General features: G+C 34.9%; 2 protein-coding genes across 3 annotated transcripts in view; both read left to right on the top strand.

Annotated features, from left to right (window-relative positions):
* Window positions 1–3,641: 3,641 nt before the first annotated feature.
* Window positions 3,642–5,703, top strand: LOC117904370 (transcription factor MYB106-like). 2 transcript variants are annotated; one of them, XM_034816947.1, is made up of 3 exons: window positions 3,642–4,485; window positions 4,613–4,742; window positions 4,923–5,703. In XM_034816947.1, exons 1-3 carry the CDS (start codon window positions 4,353–4,355, stop codon window positions 5,653–5,655), a joined length of 996 nt encoding a protein of 331 aa, XP_034672838.1. In that variant the 5' UTR covers window positions 3,642–4,352; the 3' UTR covers window positions 5,656–5,703. The 2 variants fall into 2 exon arrangements, with proteins under 2 accessions (XP_034672838.1, XP_034672841.1); XM_034816950.1 differs by having other exon boundaries at window positions 4,352–4,465.
* Window positions 5,704–6,821: 1,118 nt separating this feature from the next.
* Window positions 6,822–24,876, top strand: part of LOC117904602 — a 31,989-nt gene continuing 13,934 nt past the window's right edge. Inside the window, exons 1-11 of the mRNA XM_034817288.1 lie at window positions 6,822–7,215; window positions 7,289–7,358; window positions 9,955–9,997; window positions 10,303–10,380; window positions 10,502–10,586; window positions 10,717–10,799; window positions 16,103–16,160; window positions 16,874–16,984; window positions 19,663–19,720; window positions 19,925–20,021; window positions 21,501–21,536. Coding sequence (XP_034673179.1) covers window positions 7,068–7,215; window positions 7,289–7,358; window positions 9,955–9,997; window positions 10,303–10,380; window positions 10,502–10,586; window positions 10,717–10,799; window positions 16,103–16,160; window positions 16,874–16,984; window positions 19,663–19,720; window positions 19,925–20,021; window positions 21,501–21,536 — 867 coding nt within the window. The 5' untranslated portion in view covers window positions 6,822–7,067. The remainder of the gene's footprint in view (window positions 7,216–7,288; window positions 7,359–9,954; window positions 9,998–10,302; window positions 10,381–10,501; window positions 10,587–10,716; window positions 10,800–16,102; window positions 16,161–16,873; window positions 16,985–19,662; window positions 19,721–19,924; window positions 20,022–21,500; window positions 21,537–24,876) is intronic.

The following is a 24,876-nucleotide window of genomic DNA, read 5'->3' as shown; positions in this document are numbered from 1 at the left end:
GACATAGCAGCCCCCTTCGTCTCCATCATCACAACTTTAAGAGTCTCGTAAATCCTCCTGTAAAATCTCCTCTGGTTAAAACACCGAATCCCCAAATCTGCGTTAAGTGAATACAATTTTTGTATTCTTGTTGAGCGTATGAAGCGTGGAAATAGGGCGTATATGGACCAGTTTGTCTGGACCCTGGACCAGAGCTTTCATTGTAGTCCTGACTCTGGTGGAACATTTGGAGACTCTTGAAATATGAATAACTATCCCTAAAGCCATTTCATTTTCTGGGTTTAATGTTCATCTATATTTTTCAGAGCAATTAAACCAAAAATTAAAAGAAAATAGAATCTGCAGTTGTACACTTGTACTGTAGTAAATATGATATTGAATGGTGAAAACCGAAAAGAAAATGTAGATGTGGTGGAGATGCAAGGTGACGTGCAGCCAGCTAAGTAGCATTTAAGGGTAAAGTAAAGTGGGAGGCTTGGATGGGCCGAGGGCCTGTGTGTTGGGGTGGTGGGGGCATCTCTGAAAGGACGATGACTGGGCTATAAATGCTTGACCCCATTAATTTACCACATGATTGGACTAACCTTAGCTCTTTTCACTGGTACCTGTGCACCTCCCTTGCTGCTTTTTTGTACCGATCTACCCATGTTGTGTCCCATCATACCTGTACCCCCAACAACCCCTCTCTCTTTCTCTCTCTCTCTCTCTCTCTCTCTCTCTCTCTCTCAGTACCCTCTTCTTATGCCTATTTGTTTGCCATAATAGGGCATTGCCTTTTTTTTATCACCTCTATGGCTACCTTATATCTACACAACAAAGAAGAGCCTACGTCTCTCCTGGCTCCCGGCTTCCGTGGTAATTTGAGATAAGCGATTTATGTATCTACTTTGTTATCCTTGAAAATCATGCATAAGTCCCATATGTTGCCTGCAAGTTAAAATATAAAAAATATGACAACATCAATAATTGAATCTCATGGAAATATCTGATAAAAAATATCCATAAAGTAATTAATTAAAACTCATAAAATTATAAAAAAATGATAATAAACATATAAATTGTTTTATTGAATAAAATTATATATAACATTCGATATAATAATTGTAATATATGTATAATTATTATTTTTTAGTTAAAAATATTTGTAATCTTATTAATAAATTTATATTTCTTTTCTATTATCTTATTATATAAGATTTAGGTATAATTTATATTTCTTATTATAAAGCTCGGGCCTTTGATTGTATTTAAAATATATTTTGTCGTATTGAATATTATAATAGTTAGTTCATCTTGGAAGGGGATAATAATTTAATTATTATTTCATTTTTTATATAGATATAGAATTAATACTTTAGGTTTAGAAGGCAAATAGAAAAAAATACATATGTATGGTTATATGTTATCAAATCCTAAATTGACAAGGCATGCATTGCTTGGCACATAATAGTGTTCAAACCCCGAGTCCTTGATGTGAAGTTATAAAATGGCCAAAGTATCGACCATTAATCTAAAAAATTGTGATGATGAAAAATTGGAGATATATTGAGGGCAATTCAAAGGTATTACAATAAATTTAAAAAAAAATATGATTTTGTTTTTTAAGACTACTGAAATATGACACATTGATTAAAAATTCATAAAAAAATCAATGATTTTTTTAATCATTGGTTTTGTTTGAACCATTTATAAGTTGTAGAATCTCCTTGATTCTTTTCCCTTTTGCATTGCTCATTTTATTGCATGTGGACGGTGGTGAAATAACTTCTTGACTAATCTCGTCTAATCACCCTCTAAGTCTCATAATTTTTGGGCTAGTGCCTTACTTATTATGATCAATTCCTTCGTTCTCACAAGATCTCCTCCTGTTCTTCACTTATCCTCTTCTCCATTTTGGTTATTTGCTCTTCTAGTTGTACCAAATGTGGAAGGTCCTCTTACATTTGCCTACTATTTGTGTAAGTTTGCACCATGACTATTGTTTCAAGCTTTTCTATCATTCCCATAGGTTGCTCTAATAGGTTATGCTCTCTTCAAAAAACGAGTTTATTCCATAGTGCAAACTTCTTTTACAATATGGAAGATAACAATTAGAGTGAGAAAGTTAGTTAGGCCGACAATCTTTCTTGGAGGATAAGTCGATCGTTTGGAAGATATGGAAGATAATAGTTAGAATGAAAACTTGAGCTACCAAAAATTGGACTACCATGAGAATGATCAAACTTAAAATCTTGAGGGTACACAAAATTCACCTCACCTCAAAATGAGGATTATAAAAAGAGATAACCTCCTTGCAGGTTGACTTGACCAATTAACCTGCACTTAAAAAGATGAGCTCAACTGCTCTTATCCTCATATGTCCAAAAGTCAACAAAGTTTGTAATAACCTGTAAAAAAAAGTTTGTCTTTTTACAAGATTTACCTACATCTACATAGGAAGAATGCCTAAAAAGGAAGTCATAGGCAACAAGAGAAGGTTCAAAAAGGGAAAATTAATAATTTTCAGTTATTCATGAAGATCTTTGAGCATCTTCAAAAACCATGGTTTTTAGATGTAAATTCAAACTTTTTTTTATAAAAAATAAAAGATAAATGGCGAGACAAAAATAAACCATTGTTTCAAAAGGTTACCACAATAACTTATTGTAGTGGTCAAGTTGGAACTAAAACTCCATATTTTTCTCAAGCTTGTCAGAGTTTGTAGCCAGAAATGAATAAAATGCCACCTAAATTGACTGTGCAACATTTATCAGTGTTGTAAGATATGACATGACCGTGGAATTTATAATATTCTTCCTTGGTGGGTACCTTTCGGGTCATGGACTTAGGCTAAAATTTAAGAACAAGTTCAGAAAACTTATGAATTGGAGACTATCTAGACCAAAATATTGGTATGGTAAGTGAGGGTCTATGACCAAAACTTATTCTTTGGGTCACCACCGATATTTTGTCCCTTTGGGTCATCACTGATAAAGTTAATTGCCAATGAATTACCATGCATACATGTAACGTTATTGTTCATGCATTAATGAGAGTCAAGGAGGTTCCTTGCAGAATCAGTGGATTTTTGATAAGAGTACGACAGTTTTTAAAAATAATGCCTAAATTACCATGGTAAAAAAAATAATTCTAAATCTACGTAGTTTTGTCGAACGAGGAGAGAGAATAAATTTGTAAGTGAGAAATCGTTTTTTGAAGAGACGATTTTCACAAAAAAAAATAAAATAATTCTTACTTTAAAATTTTTTTTAAAAAACATCTAAGTGGGAAATCGCCTCTTTTCCCACAGTTTTTTTTTTTTTTTTCAAAGTGAGAATTTAATTTTTTTTTTTATAATTTTAAAGTGAGAATTTCTCATGACTTTTGTGGGAAATCGTCTCTTAAAGAGACGATTTCCCACATGGTGTTTTTCTTTTTTCTTTTTTTAATTTTAAAGTGAGATTTTTTTTTTTGTGGAAATCATCTATTAAAGAGACGATTTTCCACTTAGGTGTTTATTTTTATTTTTTATTTTATTTTAAAGTGAGAATTAATTTTATTTTATTTTTTGTGGAAATTGTCTTTTTAAGAGACCATCGCACTTAGGTTTTTTTTTTTTTAATTTATCATGTGGAAATATTCTCTTTAAAAGACGATTTCTCACTTACAAATTTCTTCTCTCTCCTCGCTTTTTTACCTCGGTAATTTAAGCATCATTTTTAAAAACTGTCAGTACTCTTATAAAAAAAACATTATTTTTAAAAACTGTCGTATTCTTATAAAAAATCCCAGAATCGGTCCCCCTTGGTTACAGGAGGCATATTAATGGCGTACAATTAATGGATGGTGCTGTGTTGTAGAGTAACTTAACACTCTAAACAATTAAAAGCTGGGGTACGGGTTTTTCATAACCTTCATCCAGGACGGCACAGTGATTGGAACAAGCTATGGGAGACGAATTAACCACAGTAAAAAGAAGGGGAATGGTTGGACAGTGTAGCTGTGTAACAATGATTTATTTGCTATGTTATAATCGCTTAATTTTAAAAATTAATGGGTGGATAAGTTCAGGAGGATGTTTTTTTTTGGTTTAGATGAGGTAAAAATCTGTCTTCCATAAAGAGCAGGGCAGGGGTAGGGGCAGTATGCCACTAATTACAGAGGTTGACACAATTTAATGGAATTCAATACTTTATCCCATAAATAGTGCTGATCGTTGCCCATTTCTCTATCCTCTGGTGTCTCCCATTTTTCTAACAAACTCCCTTTCCATCTCCTGATCATCATCAATTCATCATTCACCTCAAAGAAGCTTCTTATATCCAGCTGCCTCATTCTGCTTTGCTCGCTGAGTCACTGGGCACTCCCTCAAAATGGGAGGATCTCCCTGCTGCGACACCACCTCCTTGAAACGTGGCCCTTGGACGCCTGAAGAAGACCGGAAGCTCCTAGCCTACATCCAAGAACACGGCCATGGGAGCTGGCGGTGCGTGCCCGAGAATGCTGGTCAACTTTTACACCTTAATTTACTCTACTCTGCTTTCCAGTACCAGTGTTCTTTCAACAAGTTTTTAGGGATTTCGGGAATTGTGATATTGGTGGTGGAATTTGGGATGTTTTCTGATTGTAACAGGTCTTCAAAGGTGTGGGAAGAGCTGCAGACTGAGATGGACGAACTACCTCAGACCTGATATCAAGAGAGGCAAATTCAGCTTACGGGAAGAGCAGACCATTATTCAACTTCATGCTCTTCTAGGCAACAGGTTAACTAAACTAGATCTTATGAATCTTGAAATGCCCTGCACATGATACAAAAGTTGGGCATTTTTTAAGTCTTTTTGAAATGATTAAATTTTGGAATATGGTTTTGTAGGACATGCCTCACAGGGTTGTATAAAAAAAAATTGTGGGTGGAATTGTAATTTGGGTATTGTTTTATGCAGGTGGTCAGCTATAGCAACCCACTTACCAAATAGAACAGACAATGAGATCAAGAATTATTGGAACACACATCTCAAGAAAAGGTTGGCCAAGATGGGAATAGACCCTGTAACTCACAAGCCCAGCCATGCCGTTCTAACCTCCCCTAATGGTGACTCAAAGAACGCAGCTAACCTCAGCCACATGGCTCAGTGGGAGAGCGCCCGGCTCGAAGCCGAAGCCAGGCTGGTCAAAGAGTCAAAGCTCCGCCAAACTCAGAATGCCTCTGCTTCTGCTCCCGCTCCGGCTCAGCTGCTTAACAAAATGGCTACTAGGCTTACACCTCCGCGTCGTCTTGACGTACTAAATGCATGGGAAAATGTGGGATCAAAATTGAAGATTGGCAGCAGCGGTAGTAACCGTGATATCCCATCACCAACCTCAACATTGAGCTTCCTGGAAAACGTTTCAACAATTTCAAGAGTGGAATCCTCTGAAATCAATGGAATTTTGGGCACGTTAGGGACTGAAATCGACGCGTTTGGGACACAACAATGTGACATCAATATGACATGGACCATGGAATCTACTGATGAAAATGCGAATTTCGTTCATCTTCTTCTTAGTAGGTCTGGTGACGGCATCCTCACCAACAACGGTGGAAGAGATGGTGAAGAACTTGAAGACAACAAGAATTATTGGAATGACATTATGAATTTGATGACCTGCCAACCATCCCGTTCGCCCAACCTCTAAATCAAATCGCACCCTTTCATGCCACACTATTTTGTGTTTTTTTTTTTTTTTTTTACAATAAAAGATATGTGATAATAAATTAGTCAACTTGTTTCAATCGTGTTCTTAATTTAAATTATCAAAATTTTAATATTTTAGTTTATTAGTATAACGATCCGAATTCAATCATGTAGATGTTGTTCGTCATTAATATTTCATAAGACCAATAATTAAAAATATATTAAGATTATAAATAAAAAAATAATAAAAATATTAATGTATAAATATATAAGAAAAATAAACTTAAAAATTTACTTTCATGTTATAAATTATAAGAATCAAGAATGTGGATTAGAATTAAAAAAAAAAAAAGACATGAAAAGAAATTAAGGATGAGTGATGTAAAAGAATATAATTTTAAAATATTGCTGGTTTGTTTGATTATGTTTTTTTTATATTTATTTGTAAAAATTATTTTTAAATTAAAAAAACACAATATTTTTAGTATTTTATAAAAATAAGGTTATTTAACAAATTGTATAAAAACAAAAATTATTTAGACAAATTATTTTTAAATATATTTTTTTTTGTTTTGATCTTGTAAAAACATTGTACATTCACTTTATATTATATTAATTGAATTTAATTCAAAATTTATTAAAATTGAAAATAGTTTTGTAATTAAGAATAAATAGTTTTTAGTAAAATATGGATATTAATGTCATAATAAAATCATAAATTATAATTTTTATAAGAAAAACTAAGAGTATAAGGATATTAACATCTTTATAACTATTATTTTTGTTAAAAATAAATAATAATAATAATAATAATAATTGTGAATAACATTTTATTTAAAATGAATAAAAAAATTTAGTTTAAAAATAAATTTGATATTCCAAATTTAATATTTTTTATTTATCAATTATAATTTATGACTAATAAATTATTTATTGAATTTTAAATACTTAAAACATAAAAAGGTATATCATTTAATTATAGTAAACTTTTATTTTTTTGTTTTTCTTTTTTCAAATCCAATATATGCCAACTCATACCACTTCAATACTAACCTTTTCATTGGAGAAATATTTAAAAAAAAATTTCCATTTTGGTAAAAGATTCTGAAATTCAAGCAATTCCCTTCCGACAATATAAAGGGTAGAAGGCTATTGTTGGAAAACATCTTCCTCTCCATATTTGACGCGACTCCATTGCCTTCATTCGCACCAGCAACAGGAAGGAATAAATACAAACCCAGTCGATTCTATATAATCCAACTGGGGAACCGGCGAACGTGTCACGTCCTTACTGGCCACAATAAAATTTGGAAAGAAGAATCTTTCCCGTCCTCGGCAGTGGTGCGGCCACATCTGATCATAGAAAGGTAAATTCTGAAGAAGGCCTCCTCTCGCCGGCCATATCGATCATCAATGGTTAGGGTTTCTTCGGGAGGAGCGGCGAGTTCGTCAATGGCGTCGACTCTCAAAGCGTACTCAATTCCCTTGGTTCTGTTCGCGGCTGCCATATTCATTCAGCTCTTCGTAATCCCTAACTCGTTCCCGCTCAATCATTACGACGGTGAGTCGAGTCTCTCACTCTCCTCGTGTGGGTTGATTTTGATTTTTTAACTTTTGTTTTGGTTGAATTACAGTTCTTGGAATCAAGAGGTATAGCACCGTGGAGGAAGTTGCAGAGGCCTACGAGAAGTTTTCTTCTAAGTGGTACTGATTAATTAATATTTGATTTAGTTTTTATGAAAATATAACAATGCATATGACAGTGGACAATGAAAATGCAACTCATAATTTGCCATTCTTCCAATGATCTTGTGAGTGTAAATAGGGTGTTTAGAAAAATATACAGTGGACCTAGAATTCTCTTGATTGGGCGCTTTGCTGATTAGCATTTGTCACAGGAATGCATTAGGAGAAATCAAACGGAAGGCTGGACGCTGACCCCTGCCCGTAGGATTTATGCAGCCTATTAACAACCTGAATTTTAAGAATGACTATTCCATAACTTTCCAGAATACTCTTGAACATGTCTATTCCATAATCTTCAATACATATGACTATAAATTTTAATATATAAAAGATTTATAAATTTTTCATTTAATATTTTCAAATGTTCAACATGGTATCAAGAAGACACTGTCAAAGAAGTTAAAATACACCACCAATAAGTTAAATTAAATTTGAAGAAGTTGAGATTAAGAAAATAACAATTTCATTTCAAATTGTGGAGATTGAAGAGTACTCTTCCTTTTTGCTTGCCTGTTGGGCGCTATTTGTATACATCATGTGTACTTTGTTGCACCCTATTTCAGACACTCTTAATATATATTCTTAGTTTGCCTATCAAAGAAAGAAGTTGACAACTTTCTTAAAAGTGAAAGTCATAGGTGACAAACTATAGGATTTGTATGATTTTACATGACTTTTGCATTAGGAGAGCAGAAGAGAGGCTAAGTGGTGGGAGTGGTTTCTCACCATGTTCACTATACTGTGGGTGTCTATATATATACCGTAAACAAGTTGTCCCTTTTTAGTGAGCAAATCCTTTGCTGAGGTAAGAAGAGAGTTGAGAGAAGCTAGTTGTAGTTTGTGGCAGCCATCTTGGCTATGGATAGGCTGTTTGGGGAGAGGAATATTTGGATTTTGCAGGGTAAAGAATTGAGATAATACTTCAGGATTTAATGAGTTCAAGGATGTTGTATCAAACTGTAACATGACCAAGGGGGCCATGCTCATTATTAGGCGGAATAGTGTTAAGGGTATCTGATCAGGTTCCTCCTCCAGAAGGAAAATTGAATTAACTTTGAGGGATAATCTCTATGGAATCTGGTCGATTGGATATAGGCAGTATTGGAAGAGATCATATTTCATTTTTGTCTATTATAAGCTGGCTGGGAGTGTTTACAAATGTGGGAGTTAGTGTGGTTCTAGAAGGTTCATAGGAAACTGTGGCTAGGGGCATTGTTGGTTGTTTGGTTTAGGTCATTCAATTACTGTCATTCCTTAGCCATGGCTGGGCATGGGCTGGTTCATCTAAATTTTGGTTACTGATGAGGAAGGTCATAAATAGTAACCAAGAACCTTCCTTCCTAGCAAAGAGGGATGCTCAGACCTCTAGGAACTTTAACGAAACTATGTGTCTTATTGATTCAGATTGGTTGTATAGTGGCAGGGTTGTGGCTGTTGCCCAATTCCCTTGCATACCTTTCTCACTTCTCTTGTTCCTCGTTTGCCTGGGAGTGATCCTGCCATATGGTGTGCTTGTTTTATTTTTCTCTGGATATATGATGTATTTTCTCATAAAACAGGAGAACTAGGAAAAGGTTTTCTTTACTCTAAAATGCATAAACAAATTGGAATCATGATTTTTTTTTTTTTGGTCCAGATTCCATAAAGCATGGGAACTTGAGATATTAGATGGTTCTATAATTGTGAAAAGGGACTATCTTTTGGAGTACTATTGTTAATAAGGAGAATGAACTTGTAAAAGTCTTTCAAAGTTTATGGAAGTCTAACACCCAAACATCACTTTCTGTTCTACAAGGTTCTGAACTTCATATTTAGTTAGACTTAGGTCACTCCAGATGTTGAAACTATTGAGTCAATTTATGGATGTTTAAACTCCATCATTACATTGGTCTTAACAGTGCAAGTCAGGTATTTGATATTTTTGTTTACTCCTTTTCGATTGCAATTTTTCTTTTCCTTTTTAAAACTCTGGTGCTTTTAGACTTTCTTGAACCTCTAAAATAATGAGGAAAAGGAAAAAAGGGTTAGAAGACGACCAATTTTTGTAGTTTGGATGTGATAAAAAAAAAAAGGAAAGAGAAAAAATGATGGAAAATCTAGAAATCTTGTACATTTAAAAACTCCTCATGTGCTGTTTTAAAAAGTGAGGAAAGCTGGGAGAGAGTGGAGGAAGAATTCATTGGGTTCAAGGTTACATTTTGTTTTCCTCTTATTTTTCTTTTTCTATTTCTTTTTCCTTTTTTCCTTCCTTCTTTCCTTTCCTTCATGATTTATGAGAACCATTATGGTTTTATCATTTCTTTTTGCAGTCTCTTCCTTCATATCTTAGACATTTCTTTAATTAAGCACAATACTTTTTCCTTCTAGATCATAGAGATCTTTGCTTGAAAAGGTCTTTATGCGGTCTTTTCTTGAATTAAGCATAGTTCTTTTAATTTGTACGGATCATAGAGATCTTTGCTTGAAATAAGGCAACTAATGGTACTTAGTATAACTTTTTGACTGTTTATTTACTCAGGATGTCTTTTTAAACTATTAATTGTGGTAATTTCAGGAATTCAGGCACGGAAGTTCCTGAGACTATTGATTTTCTTAAGGTCAGTAAGTTATTTGTTTTTTTGTTCAAGGTGCTTTGTTTATTACAATCAGTAGTCAGATTATATACTATCAGGCTCAGCACAGAAAATAGTGATCGTTGAAACATAATTGGTTAGATGTGAGAGTCTTCCCAGGAAGAATTGTTTTAGATCATCCTTGAATGAAATGAAATTATAAGAAACACTTTCACAAATGATGTTTTCTTTCAGAAAGAACTTTTAGAACTTGAACAGGGAAAAGAATCTCCATTCTTCCCTTTCTTTCAGTGCTACTACTAAGTTGAAGATATGCTTTTGTTTTGCAGATTAGATATGCTTTTGAACTCCTGACTGATCCATTGTGGAAAAGGGACTATGACATATTTGACATTGATGAGCAAATAGTGAGTAAATGGCTCTTAGCCTTTTATTTTGAATATCACTTTACTTTGTATTTCCTCCATTTTTGTTTTAGGATTTAGGCATTATTGTTTTCCAACAATGTCGTTGTTTTCTTTGCTGTAGGATGTTTTTGAAAATGTCAAAAAGCACTTTTCTGGGGTTAGCTTCTCAGGAATCAACCTTCCATTGCTAAGTGCTGCTTCTTCTGGTTGGTTAAGTTGTTATATTCTGAAGTATTTGGTTTCCTGAAAATGATGTTATTCACATGACCTTCTAGCAGTGGAAATACAGTTCTGATAGGTTAATGCATGGGATCACCATGCAATTTTTTTTATCAGATCCTGGAGATCATGTTTTTAATGTGATTACCTCAAATGATTTCCATTCTGTGTTGGAAAAGACTGAGCCGTTGCTGATTCAGGTATGAAAACTGACCAAATTTTGTTGACATGTATTTGATATCTTAACATGAACCCATATATTCTAGCATGCTGTTGCTTTTTTATTTTATCCTCTATATGGAAACAATATGGCTGTCAAAGACCAATTACTCGTGCAGCATGAGTAGAGAACTGTTGTAAAAGCAGAAGCAGCAAAGAGAAATGATAATTGAAAAAAGTGGGATATAAATGAGAGTTTAACTTTTTAGATTTTTTTTGGATAGGCAAATAAGAATATACATACATGCATATATATATATATATAATTAAAAGTGCCTATGAAAAAAATTAAAAGCCCCAATCAAAAAGAGGCATACACAATACATGTGAAGTATACATGTGAGAAGACAAAAATAAACAACCAACAATCACAACCCTAATCTAATACTTTGAACATAACTACGTAATAAAATCTATATACATGTGAGAACACAAAAATAAACAACCAACAACCACAACCCTAATCTAATACTTTGAACATAACTACGTAATAAAATCTATAAAGGATGGTGGACCAGCTTTGAACCTTATCTTGAAGATACCAGTGTCATCACATGTATAGATTAGATATAAAGGAGTCCTTTAGAGATTTGTTTATGTATTGCACCCTTAAGGGTTCTTTGGTTGTGTTCCTTCCAAATTGTCTAGAAAAGGCAAACAAGACATGTTTTTCAAGCCCTTCTTCTCTTTCGCTCACAAAGCTCCCATTCTAACCAATTAACAAGTTTTTCACTGAATGAGGAAGAAACCATGAAATGCAAAATAAAGAAAGTAAAAAGTGCCACAACCCTCTAGTTTTCCCCATAATGGACAAAGAAATGGTCTATTGATTATTTTGCATTTTTACACATACAACTTGTGGTACATGGATGCATTAATTTCAGCTAAAATACCCATGTCGATATGATATGACACGGCGGCAGGTGTGAGATCCATATTGGATATGCTTGTATTGCATCGGATATGACTACTTAGCCTATTACTGTTTTTTGTGTTTTTTAATTCTTTCTTATTTTTTTAAATTATATATGATAATGGTATAAAATAAATTTTAATAAAAAAATGAAGAAATTTAGAATTAATTTCTAACTCTTGTTACTGAAGAAGTTCTTTATCTATTTCTTTAATTTTTTTTTAAAATTATAGTAGATAAAATTTAAAGATAAATGTAATAATTAATATTATATAAAAGTTAAAGATAAAATAATAATTAATAGCATAAAAAATCTAAAGATAAATATCAAAATTAATATCTTAAAAAATGTAGAGATAAGTTATAATAGTTCATATGAAAAGTTAAAATTTTTGCATGAGTTATAATTTCTCAACATCTGGTAATTTGATGATTTTTATCACAAAATTAAGATAAATTTTCAAAGTTTTAAACTAATCTAGGTTTACTAATAACGTGGTATCACATTTTCTTAAAGATTTTTCTGAACATCCTATTAAAATTAAAAGCTTATACTAAATAGGTTCATGTATGATTTGTTGTAGTATCAAAGTAAAATAATGCTTAACATCTTATTAAAATATCAAAGATGTAATAAATATATTTTCCAAGTTTCTAACTATAATTAACAATGTAGTATTATAGGTAAATTATACTTATCTTATTGTGCTTGTAGTTCGTGTTAATTTATTTTCATTGATGTTGTATCTAAGTAATTGCACCTATAGTTGAGATCCATTTTCGTTTGAATCCCCATGTCTTAAGATTTAATGATGCAAGGATCCAACACCTAGACATGTATTCACACTCAACACCCATACTCAAACCCATGTAGTATAGCATACAACAATAACCTGCCAAATACCATCCTCTTTTTTTAAGTTGGTCCATGGTTAGGATCCCTCCCCAAATACCATGCCACGTGAAAAAAACCACTTTGGTAGGAGCCTAAGAGCCCCATACTATCTTTGAGGGGATAGACACTTTAGGCAGGGTAGAAAGACTTCATTGAGAATTCTCTACTTTTGTTAGCCTTCCATGCTATTCTATCCTCATGCTTCTTCTTAACATGAATAGCTTTTGAAGAAGTTTCTCAACATTATCCATCTCCTAATCTTGGAAATGTCTTATGAAGCACGGGTTCCACATGACCAGCCCGCCTTCTACCTCCCATGCATCATCCACCCATGCTTCTTGGAAGCCACAAAGAAGAATAAAGATAGAAAAGAACCCTTTAAAGGAACATCACCACCCCACACATCTTGCCAAAATTTGATTCTTCTCTTATTGCCTACCTCTAATCTCATTTTGGCCTAACAAACCCCTATCTGTTTCTTATCAAGTTCCATAAGCCAACACCATTACTTTCCCTTCTTACCTGAGGGTTGGGAGCACCATCCTTTTGGCTTTTCTCCAAACTTTCCTACTATGACCTTTCTCCATAACCTATCCCTCTCCACAATGAATCTCTAACACCATTTTCCTTGTAATGTTTTATTGAGGATGGACAACTCCTTGATGCCTAGAACCCCCTTTCTTTTTATCTTTGTAGATTGATGACCATTTCACTAGATGGGGTTTTACTCAAGAGCCCCTCCTCCTCATCGGAAATCTCTTTGAATTTTCTCTAGTCTCAGAGTCACCAATTTGAGAATAGCAAAAAATGACATGAAATAAAGTTGTAGGGTGCTAAGATTACATTTTAATAAGGCAAGTCTCCCTCTGCTTGAGAGATACTTTCTTTTCCATAGGGCTAGTCTTTTAGAGAATCCCTCCTCTACTGTGTTCCGAGCAACTTAATCCTTGAAGGGAGCACCTAGGGGTAACTTGAAGTAAGTGACAGGTGGTTTTCCCACTCCATAACCCAACACTGACGCTAGCTCATCCACATTAGGGACCTTCCCTATCATAATTAGTTCACTTCTGTTCAAGTTAACTTTTAGTTTTGAAGAAGCCTTAAACCATAGTAAAATCTAAGCCATATAGATTAATGAATTGAACAAGGTTCACAAAAAAGAAGGCAATTGTCAGCTAACAGAAGGTGAGGAATCTCAACTCGTCCAGTTCCTCTTCCTACCCTGAAACCCTAAATAAAGTCATCCTCCCCTGCCCTAGTCAAGGGAATGCTAAGAGCCTTTATCACCCCTAACAAAAAGATGAGGGGATAAGGATTCCCCTTATCTCAAAGCCCTTATACTTTAATAGAAGCTTGTAGGAACACCATTTAACAAAACTGAAAATCTTGTTGTTGAAATGCAAAATTGAATCCAATCAATCTATTTCTGCCTAAAGCTCATATTTCACATCACTTCCAAGAGGAAGTTCCAATTTACATGGTCATAGGCTTTTTTAGTGTCTAACTTACATACAAGTCCCCTTATGTGACTCCTTAATCTTGAATTAATCGCTTCATTAGCAATTAGGAATGGGATTTGTCTTTTTTCCAAAAACACATTCTAAGGCTTTGATACTACTTCCCCAATCACTTTCTTCAATCTATTAACCAAAAATTTAGTTAAAATTTTGTATAGACTTACCACAAAGCTAATGGGTCTAAACACTTTTAAATCTTTAGCCCCACCTTTTTTTGGAATCAAAACCACAAAAATAGTATTTAGACTTTTCTCAAAGGTACATCTTGCAAAAAAAATCTCTGAATACATCCAAAATCTCCTCCTATACAAAATCCCCACAATGTTGCCAAAATGTCAATGAAAAGCCATTGGGTCTAAGGCTTTGTCCCTGTTAAGATCTATAAGAGCATCATGAATCTTTTTCTCAGTGAACACCTCTTCCAACCTACAAGAGTTCTCATTACTCAACTTTTTGAAAGGCATGCCATATATGTTCAGTCTCCACTTCCCCATTGAATTTGACAATTGAAGGTGAAAATAATTCACAACCTTTTCTTGAATCTCAACGTCCTCCATCACCCACTCTCCATTTACCCAAATTCTCCTTGTTAAATTTCTTCTATGTTGAACATTAGTCATTTTGTGAAAAACTTTGTATTTTTGTCCCTTTCCTTTAGTCACACCTCCCTTGATTTTTGCCTGCAAGAGTTCCCTCTAAGATGACCTAATAATTAAACTCTTCTAATAGCAACCTTCTAGTTTCCCTATCTTCCAAGGAAAGAGGTCCTTCCTTCGCCTTGCTTTCCCAAAAGTTGATCTGATCCAACGCCCAAGCCTTGTGGGGTGCTGTGTTCCCCAAGACTCCTTTATTCCAAGCTTTAAAATCCTCCTTTCATGCTTTCAACTTTGACCCTAAGACGAAGCCACAAGATCCATTGAACTGGTCAATTTCCCACCAAGGCATCATATCTTTGAATCCCTTCACCTTGAGCCACAAGTTTTCAAATATACCCCATCTCCACCCATTAAAGTAGGGAAATGATCAAACGCTGGCCTTGGCAACAGGATTTGCATTGTATTTGTAAAGTGATCCTCCAAATCACTCTTGATTAGGAAAAAGGGGATTCTTTTCATTGATTGCCTATTCAGTCCTCTATGCAATGTGAAAGAGCCCTCTATCAAGGGGAGATCAACCAGAGAAAGCTCTTCTATAAACTTGGAGAATTTTCTCATGGTTGGAGAAATTCTGACACAAATTTTTTTTTCCTCCAAGAATTAGACCATATTGAAATCCCCTCTATTACACCATGGATCTTCCCATAGCTCTCTGATGGCCCCCAACTCCTCCTAAAAAGCTTCGAGTTCTCTCCAATCCACAGAGCTGTAAATCCCTGAAAACACCCAAGTAAAGTTTTCCGCACAAGTCACAAGATCTGAAATGACAAGAGACTGGGTAAGAACCAACCTCCATCCCAAAAGACCACCACCCCTCCAACAATTCTTGACCAAGACCATTGACATAGCTTCCACCTTTGTTTCTTGCAGGCACACCCAAGTAACATCTTAGTATTTTAACTAAAAGATGTCAAAAATATCCTTTATACTACACTAATGAGACAATCTTAATCTTACCAATATATCATTACAAACCAATTTCTTTTTATTCTGACATAACTCCTATCCATATGCAGCTTAACAAAACCTTTTGTTTATGCAAGAAAGTTGTCCAATCATTTATCTGAATGATGAAAATGTCTAATGTCCTGTACTTGTATCTTATCCAAATAAGCATATCATGCACCCTCTTTTCTAGAGCTGAGATTTTTGTTATTTCTGGTGAACATCTAACCATTTTTTGTTGTTATATTTTTATTGTTGTTTATTATTATTATCATTTCAAGTCAGTATTATTGAAAAGATTTCTTTTGTTTCTTTTGTATCCACTATTGTTTTGACTGTTGCTGAAATTTCACTTCAGATATATTCATTGGGAAGCAACAGCTGCAGACAATTTTCTAATGACTGGAAAAGAATTGGTATGTTCTTCATTTGGTAATATATCAAAATTGTGAAAATTAATTTTTTAACATTTTTTTCCATCACTTTTTCTTTTATAGTTCTTTAGTACTGCTTGCCTATCTGTCACTAAATGCTTAAATTGCCCATCGAAAAGATGTGTCTTCTTGAAGTCATATGCTCCTGACCTACTGAATTTCAGTTTATTGAAAAGGGAAAAAGAAAAACAAACTGTGAAACTGCATTTATTTTGCTTTGGAAGTCGATACAGTTTGTCAGCCACTGGTGCAACTGAGCTGAATTCTCTACTGGAAGGACCAATTTTGGATAAAATTCTTAGAGAACTTACACCTTGCATGATATTCTATTGCGATGACTGCTTAATTAACTTCACCCATTAGGAAAAAGATTTTGTTGTAATGATTAACTAATGGAAGTTTGTATTAGTTGGATGTTCTTATGGGTGATCACTGTGATACTGATGCTGTTTTGAGTGACCACTATGATTCTGGTGCTGGAAAGGATCTTGTTGAAATGGTTAACTGATGGAAGTATTGTTTGTATTAGTTGGATGCTCTTTTGAGTGATCACTATGATTCTGGTTCATTTACTTGCACCAAGGTTGTATTCATTTATGTTAACCCTTCAAACATTTAAGGTGTTTTTTTTTTTTTTTAATTATTATTTTATTATATTTTAAATTTTTAAATTTTTTTAATTGTTTTACCTGCAGCTACTTTTTTGGAGGGGGTTGCAAATACTGGCATGGTGGAACTTGGTGATGCAAGGCTTGCAGCATACCTTGCTGAGAAGAAACCTACAGGACAACCTTTCTTTCGGAATGGTAGGTCTTATATATATTTACATTATCAACTTAATTATACATACACTTATCCACACATATGCATGTGCATGCATATTTTAGAAGATTTTATATGGGTTATGCTACCAATCTGACCCAAAAGATTAAACTGTTAGTTAATGGTCAATAATGTATGTGAACATCAAGTTGACTTGGTTAAAGCCCTAACAACCTGCCTCATGGTCAGCCTTCTTTTTGGGCTTGCACATGGACTCAATCAACGGGGGAAATAATATCGGAGAAGTTCAAACTCATAATCTCCCATAAGTCAAAGTTCTAATATCATATTAGTTTTCAAGTTTAACCTAAAAGCTTAAATTAAGTAATGGACAAATAATGTATATCGAGTTTACTTGGGTTAAAGCCCTAACCCTATGTGGATTAAATTGGGAGCCACATGACTGTCAAATGAAAACGTTTTTTTTTTTCATTTTTATTTTAGTTTTGTTAATTTTATTTCTTTATTTATTTTACGAAGGTCAGTTGTTTAAGTAGAGGCTAATGGACAAAATAAGTAAAGGAGATAGTACTGTGACTCAGAAATTCCTTGTCTTTTTTGTTTTTTATTTTTCATTTTCAGTAAGAGGATCCCCTTAGTCTAGCCTATGGTGGAACTACATGGTTAAAACTGAGGTGAAAAGCTAGCTTCCTTTCTATTACTTAGATCAGACCAGCTGCTCTAGTCAGTTCCCTCTTTCATAGGCAGAGATATTCAATCTCTGGAGCAAAAATATATGACAGAAGATAACAGCTATGTGAATTAAGTTATAAGGATCTTCTTGGAGCTGTTGGAAAGGGCATATCAGCTCATAGGAATATTGAAAACTGTTTTTTCTTATGAATATCTGAATCTATTTGGTGACACTGTTTTTTTATATTTTATATAAATTCTTGTTTTATTCCTACACTTTATAGCTATCTTGTTGCCTAATCCTATGTATTTTCGGAAGAATTTCTCATCCTTCACTTGTATTTAAATATTAATACTAATGACTTATTTGTTTTCAATCAAAAAGAAAAATAAAGTAATTAGTGAAATTGTACAAAAGAATTGGATACTACATTAACAGGACTTGGAGGAACTTGTATTCACAAAGCCTTTCCATCTCTGAAGTGTCTTGGGGTGCGCCTTTGTGATACACTTTATATAGATTACTAGCTGATTTTCTTATGATTGATTTTTCTTGTTATTTCCCTTCTCTTCTTTTTTCTTCTTCTTTTTTGTTTTTATTTTTCTAATTGTTTTATTGTTTTATTGTTTTTTGTTTTTGTTTCTTTTTGCTTCCTAGTTCAGGTTCTGAATCCTCTGAGTCTAACATGCAATTCAAATGATTTGAGGCCATTACAAAATTTTGTGAAGGTTCCTCATTTATATATGGATGGGGCAACAATTCATCTTCTAATCAATGTTAATGTCAGGCATCACTTGCTGTTCTCTGTCTTCCCTTGGATTAAACCATCCTACGAATTCTAGTAGAGTAGTTAAATTATAAGATGGAAGGTGAAAAGTAATGGATAAATTATCTGAATAATTTGGTAGATTGGATCAACTTGGAACACTGATCTCTTGTTCTCTTCATCTCCTCTTCCTCTTCTCCTTCTGTCAAATATGGGAAATCCAGCATCCTTACTGGGTTTGCAATTCCCATATTTTGCATATTGGCAACGTGTCAGTAACATCCACTTCTTCAAATCATATCGAAAACATTGGAAATGGAAGAAAGAGAAATGAATACCCATTCTGGGTCAGTCATTCTTGTGAGCCAAACACCCTTAGTGCTTTTTCTCCATGATTGTCCACCTTGGGGTTCTTTTTTGTATTTTTTTGTTTCACTAGGTAGTATTGAATCCCTGGTATGTGCTCCATAATGGTCGCATGCTAGCTCTAAGCTAAGACACCTGTGGTTGCATTAGGATTTAACTGAAGTTTCACTTAAAATTTCAATGCTTGCAAGTTTTTCCAATTAAACTGAGAGACAATTATTCCATCCGTAGCTGCCCGTTATATTACTTATTTTCAAATATGCAATATCTTCTGTGGAAATGTCAGTTGGACACTTTGATTTTTGACGCTTTCTTATCACTTTCTGTATTATTTCTTATCTACTATCATTCTTTTGATGCTTCCAGTACTGTCATGCTATTTCTTATTTCCGTTAGTTGCATCTTCTTGTTCTAGATATCAATTCTAAGCAATTTCTAAATTCTTAGGACAGCCTTTTTACTAACATTTGTTCAATGTTGATCATGGATACTTGTAAATTTTTTCTTGACAATAGGCCTGGAGACACCCTTGCAAACTCTTCTGATTACTATTCTTGCATATTTGTGTTGATTATGAGGATTCTTAGCATAAATTCAAATACCTGAATGCAGAATCTTTAGGAGTTGTGCCTTTCTGTTGATGTGCTTTCACAAAGATCCGTGAGCATTATAACAGTTACACCTATATTATAACGGTCATCCCACGTGTTTAATCTGTTAGCTTCCAGGCTGGAATTTATTGTGCCACTTCACCTTTTTATTTTTATTTTTTACATTGCATTTATTTTGTGCATGTTCCAGTTATTTTGTCATGTAAGTTTATGAGCTAGATACTAATTTTAACTATGACTGAGAACTCTTACTTGTTATTTCTTTGTTTTTAACTGTGCATGCAGGCCTCCCTTCACTTGTTGCATTTCCCTCAGGTTGTAGAACTTCAGATTGTCTAGTTAGGTGAGCTCCAGATGGATTTTGAATTTTAGCTGAAGAATATAGAATTGTGGAAGCTTTCTTGAGCTCTGAACCTTTTCCGAAGGCTATTACAAATATCCACATTCTTTACTGATGCTGTTTTTTCTGGAACAAATCATATCTCCTGCTTATTAGATGTTATACAGTGAAAATGTAAAATTGATTTCCTTTTTTTTTTTAAATTAGGTATGAAGGAGAGCTCTCTGTTGATGCAGTTACTGATTGGTTTGCAACAGCTATACTCACTTTACCTCGCATTCCTTACTACTCAAAGGAGTCACTGGTAATATTTAGGATCTTTGTGTGCCCGATTGTTATGATCTTTTCTCATAACAAACTTGTTTCATTCTTTCCTTTTATCGGAGAAATATAATCTTCAGTCCTAAATTACCTTGAAATTAACAGGATCACTCCATGAACTATAGTTTACAGTTTCAATAAGAGCTACTGAAATGTCTAAAAACAACTCATGTATAGAATTCGGCATGAGTAGACACTCAAAATTTAACCATTGCTTATGGGTCATGTAGCCCAAAGTTGAATACAACAGAAAATATCTAACTCTTGGAAGACCAGAGGTTCAAGAATTCACAGTGGAGCATTGGTGGCAGAATATGATTGAGTAAAAAGTCCTATGCATATAATTCATGAGGCATTGTACAAAGGAAAAAGCTACCAATAGAAACCCTTCTTCTAAAATCTCGGTAGCGATCTTTATGAACTTATTGGCTCCTACTTTGATGTAAGCTCCAAACCATCAGATGTGGGTCCCCTCGTCAAAATTTTCATGCCCAGACTCTTGTGCCCCCATGCCTTTTGAAATCTCACTTGCTATATATGGGTTTGATTGACCAACACCATGTCAACTTTGACCAGCATGTGTGATCAATGTATGTGGCCTTTAAAGTGCAAATGTTAATATGGGATCATCTTGTGGTTCCGGTTCCAGATGTGATGATATGGCATGTTGCTTGAAATTTTGGCCAAAAGATGTTAAGAAGGCAGTGAGGGTGTCATTTTTATAGCTTTGATCATTTACAATTATAGTAGAGGAACTTCTGGAAGTAGTTGGCGACAGAAGGTGTGTACTTGGTTTTCTGTCTAGACCACCAATAATTATAGATTCTTTATATTTGGAAGAGGCTTAGTCTTATTTTTATTGTAAAAATTTAAGTCCTATTTTGTTACCAGGTCTATTCTCATTTCTAATTGCTTATAAAATGTCTAGAGTCTTATAGTAAGGTCCATTATACCAAATGAATGTAGAGAGTTTTAGGTTAACATAGATGAGCAAGGAAAAAAAATTATATTTGACATTGTATCTTTTTCTATTCTAGTTTCTTCTTCCTCCTTGGTTTCATCTTCCTCCCACATTCTCCTACTATTAGGGCTATAATATTGCTTAAGATTGCTTGGTTGCCCTTTGTAACTGGGGCCCATCACCCACATGATTAGGTTTTGCCATATATGACATTATTGAAATAGGCCAGGGTTTTTTTTTTTTTTTTTTCCTTACATCTGTTTTCAACTTGCTGTACCATGATATTTCACTTTGATCTGATATGTGATTGCAACAATAACGTGTGATGCACACGACTCTGTTCTGTGTTTGATATATTGGCAATAATTACCTTCTACTTTGTTGTTTTTAATAATCATGCTCTAATCTTATCAATATTTCTTCTTGGATATTAGTTCTCTTGATTTTTTTTCATTTCATGACCTTATTGCTAGAAATGACACAACCTGTTTTCAATTCCAGGGGCAAGTTTTTCTTGCAAAGAGTAGTCCTTGGAAGGTACAAATTCTTTACCCGTACCCAAATCTCATTCTCCATTTTAGTCCTCATACATTTAAGTTTTCCTTATCTCAAAATTTGATTGTTATTTGTCATTGTACTCATGTGAATAATTAGCAGTGACTTCTTAATTAATAATAGTAAATTGTGTTGTAGCTTTGTACACTTCAACTTTCACTAAAAGCTTTGCTACTTGGCTTGCCTAAGATAAAGGGATTGTTATAATTCTGGCTATATCAACCTAATTTAATCACCTTAGAGGGAGGGTAAATAAGGTGATGATCACTTTTTGCAAATTTAAACTTAAAGAATGCAAGAGACGATATAAGTAATAGTATGATAAAAATCAATATCAAAATAAATAAATAAAGGGGGTAGGGAAGAGGGAAATACAACCTTAAGATTTATAGTGGCAATCTCAACCTACATCGACTTTCCTTTAGGTTCAATCCCAAGCTTTAGGTTCCATTATACTAAGGCTTCCAAACCAAGAGATTTCTCACTCTTGAACTCCCCAAGTGATACCTCATAGTTGGCAAATACTAAGTGATGCCTCACACTTAGATTTTTCTCTCAAGTGATACTCCACATTTGAGCTTACCTCACAGGGTATACAAAAAAAAATTTGATAGGAATATAAATCCTAGTTTACAATTTGGCACAATGGAATACAAAGAAATTAGGGTTAATGGTGTACTAAGATGAGATGCAAGTTTGAAAGCAAGTGCACTCTAAAAACATCCCAGCAATATAAGAAGTATGGGGCCTTCAAATAGGAGTTGGAAGCCCAAACTAGCAGTTAGACATAGTTGGAGTTTGACCAATTGGTTGAATTGGCTATTAGCCGTTGGATAGCGGAAGGTACAAAAAGTTATCGTTAGGTTAGAGGAGCTCAACCAGTCAATCACCGGTTTGACCTATCCTTGATTGGTTGAGTGAATGGTCTCAACTCTCAACTAGTTGAGTAAATAGTCTCAACCGGTTGTGTAAATAGTCTCAACTAGTTGAGTGAACAGGAAACTGTTGAGCCGAAGGAATAATAGCAAGTTGAGTGAACAATAATCGATTGAGCCAAATTAATGGTAACCGGTTGAGCCACTTCGGTCAAACCTTGGTCAAACATACACAAAATATGGAAATTAATGCACAATTGACCTTTAACGATTCAAATTGTTTCAATATCGAACCTTTTTTTTTTTTGATAAGTAAAGGATATTCATTCAAAAGGCACAACGCCACAAGGTATACAGGGAGTATACAAGGCAGCTAAGGCCTCAAAAAACAACAACAAAAGAAATCACCTCCCTTTAAATGGAAGCTATCCACTCTAGGAAACCTATAAGGGAGAACGCCTCCTCACCTACATACAATTTGGCCCAACTCCACAGATTACAAACAAAAAAATTCTTTAACTTCTGCACATTCAACACACCTCCCCTAAAAGCTAATCTATTCCTCTCCTTCCACACCGTCCAAAAAATACACAACGGAATGGCGTCCCAAATCTTTTTCCTTTTCTTTCCCACAAACGAGCCCCTCCAGCTAGCTAAGACCTCCTTTACACTTTCTGGAAAAACCCATTTCACATCAACTAAACCAAAAACAATATCCCATAGAGCTCTAACCACTGTCCAATGTATAAGGATATGATTTACACTTTCTTCCTCGCAACCACACAGGAAGCAGCGATTTGGAAGTTGAAGCCCTCTTCTTTGAAGTCTATCCAAAGTGAGCACCTTCCCCCATGTCGCCTCCCATGCAAAAAAAGCAACTTTAGTTGGCACCCTTGCCACCCAAATGCTCCTAGAAGGAAAATCTGTATCAGCAGACCTCGCCAACAAGCTATAAGCTTCCTTGACCCTAAACTGACCTCTTTTTCCTTTCCTCCACAGGACTGAATCTTCCTCCAGAGAGGGCTTGTGACCCCTCAATATATGTAGAAAATCCCTAACCAACTCCATCTCCCAATCATTGAAATCCCGCAAAAAATTCAGATTCCAATTTCCTTGTCCCGAATTTTGGTCCCACATTTCCTCAACCGTTGCATTCCTTTGAGCCGTCATACCAAAGAGATGAGGAAAGCATTGGGACAGCGCTGACTCTGTACACCACACATCTGTCCAAAATCTGATCGTGTTGCCCTTCCCTGCTTTGAACGTCATGTTATTTCAACACCAATCTGCTTCTTTCCAAATCTCTTTCCAAACCCCTACTCCCACTGCCCCATTAGCCTTCTTTGGCCTCCACCCAAACTCCTCCTGCCCATACTTCACCTTGATCACTTGTTTCCAAAGATTATCTTTGTCACAAGCAAATCTCCATATCCACTTGCCAAGCAGAGCTTTGTTCAACATAGCTAGCTTCCTAAGGCCTAGCCCACCTTTATCCTTATCTGTGCATACCACTTCCCAATTTACCAAGTGAATTTTCCCCTCCATATTTCCCCCTCCCCACAAGAAGTCCCTTTGCACTTTCTCCAGTCTTCTAGCAACAATCTTGGGCATTCTAAAGATAGACATTTGATAGATTGGCATGCTAGCCAAAGTGCTCTTTATTAAAGTGACTTTTTCCCCTTTAGAAATATATTGCCGTTTCCAAAGAACTAGTCTCCTCCTGACTCTCTCTTCCACCCCATCCCACATATAAGGCGCTTTATTAGGAGCCCCTAAGGGAAGACCCAAGTACTGAGAAGGTAAAGACCCCACCCTGCAACCTAGCTCAACAGCCAACTCCTCCATCTCCACCACTTCTCCAACTGGAATGATTTCACTCTTGGCTAAATTAATCCTTAGGCCTGACGCCGCTTCAAACCAGAATAAAATCCAGCTTAAATGGGTTAGATGCTCCTTTCTAGCATCACAGAATATAATTGTATCGTCAGCAAAAAACAAGTGAGAGATACTCAGAGGGGGTTCATTGCCACCCCTTATATTACACCCTGATAAGAAACCCCCCTCCACAGCTCTCCTAATAAGAACATCTAACACTTCCATCCCCATAACAAAGAGATAAGGAGACAGGGGATCTCCTTGTCTAAGACCTTTAGTGCTAGGAAAGAAACCTGCAGGCACACCGTTAACCAACACTGAAAATTTGGCTGAGGATAGGCAACTCCACATCCACCCCACCCACTTAGGCCCAAAGCCCATTTTTTGCAACACCTTCAACAGAAACTTCCAGTTGATACTATCATAAGCTTTTTCTATATCTAGCTTGCATATAAGACCCTTTTCTTTTCGTTTCTGCCACGAGTCTATCACTTCGTTTGCAATTAAGGAGGCGTCTAGAATTTGTCTTCCCCTCACAAAGGCATTCTGAGAGTTAGAGACCACCTTTCCAA

This window comes from Vitis riparia, chromosome 17 (assembly GCF_004353265.1).
Source record: "Vitis riparia cultivar Riparia Gloire de Montpellier isolate 1030 chromosome 17, EGFV_Vit.rip_1.0, whole genome shotgun sequence".
In the NCBI taxonomy this organism is placed as follows: Eukaryota; Viridiplantae; Streptophyta; class Magnoliopsida; order Vitales; family Vitaceae; genus Vitis; species Vitis riparia.
The sequence above is the reverse complement of the archived record's forward strand: the minus strand, read 5'-3'. Positions and strand labels throughout refer to the sequence as shown.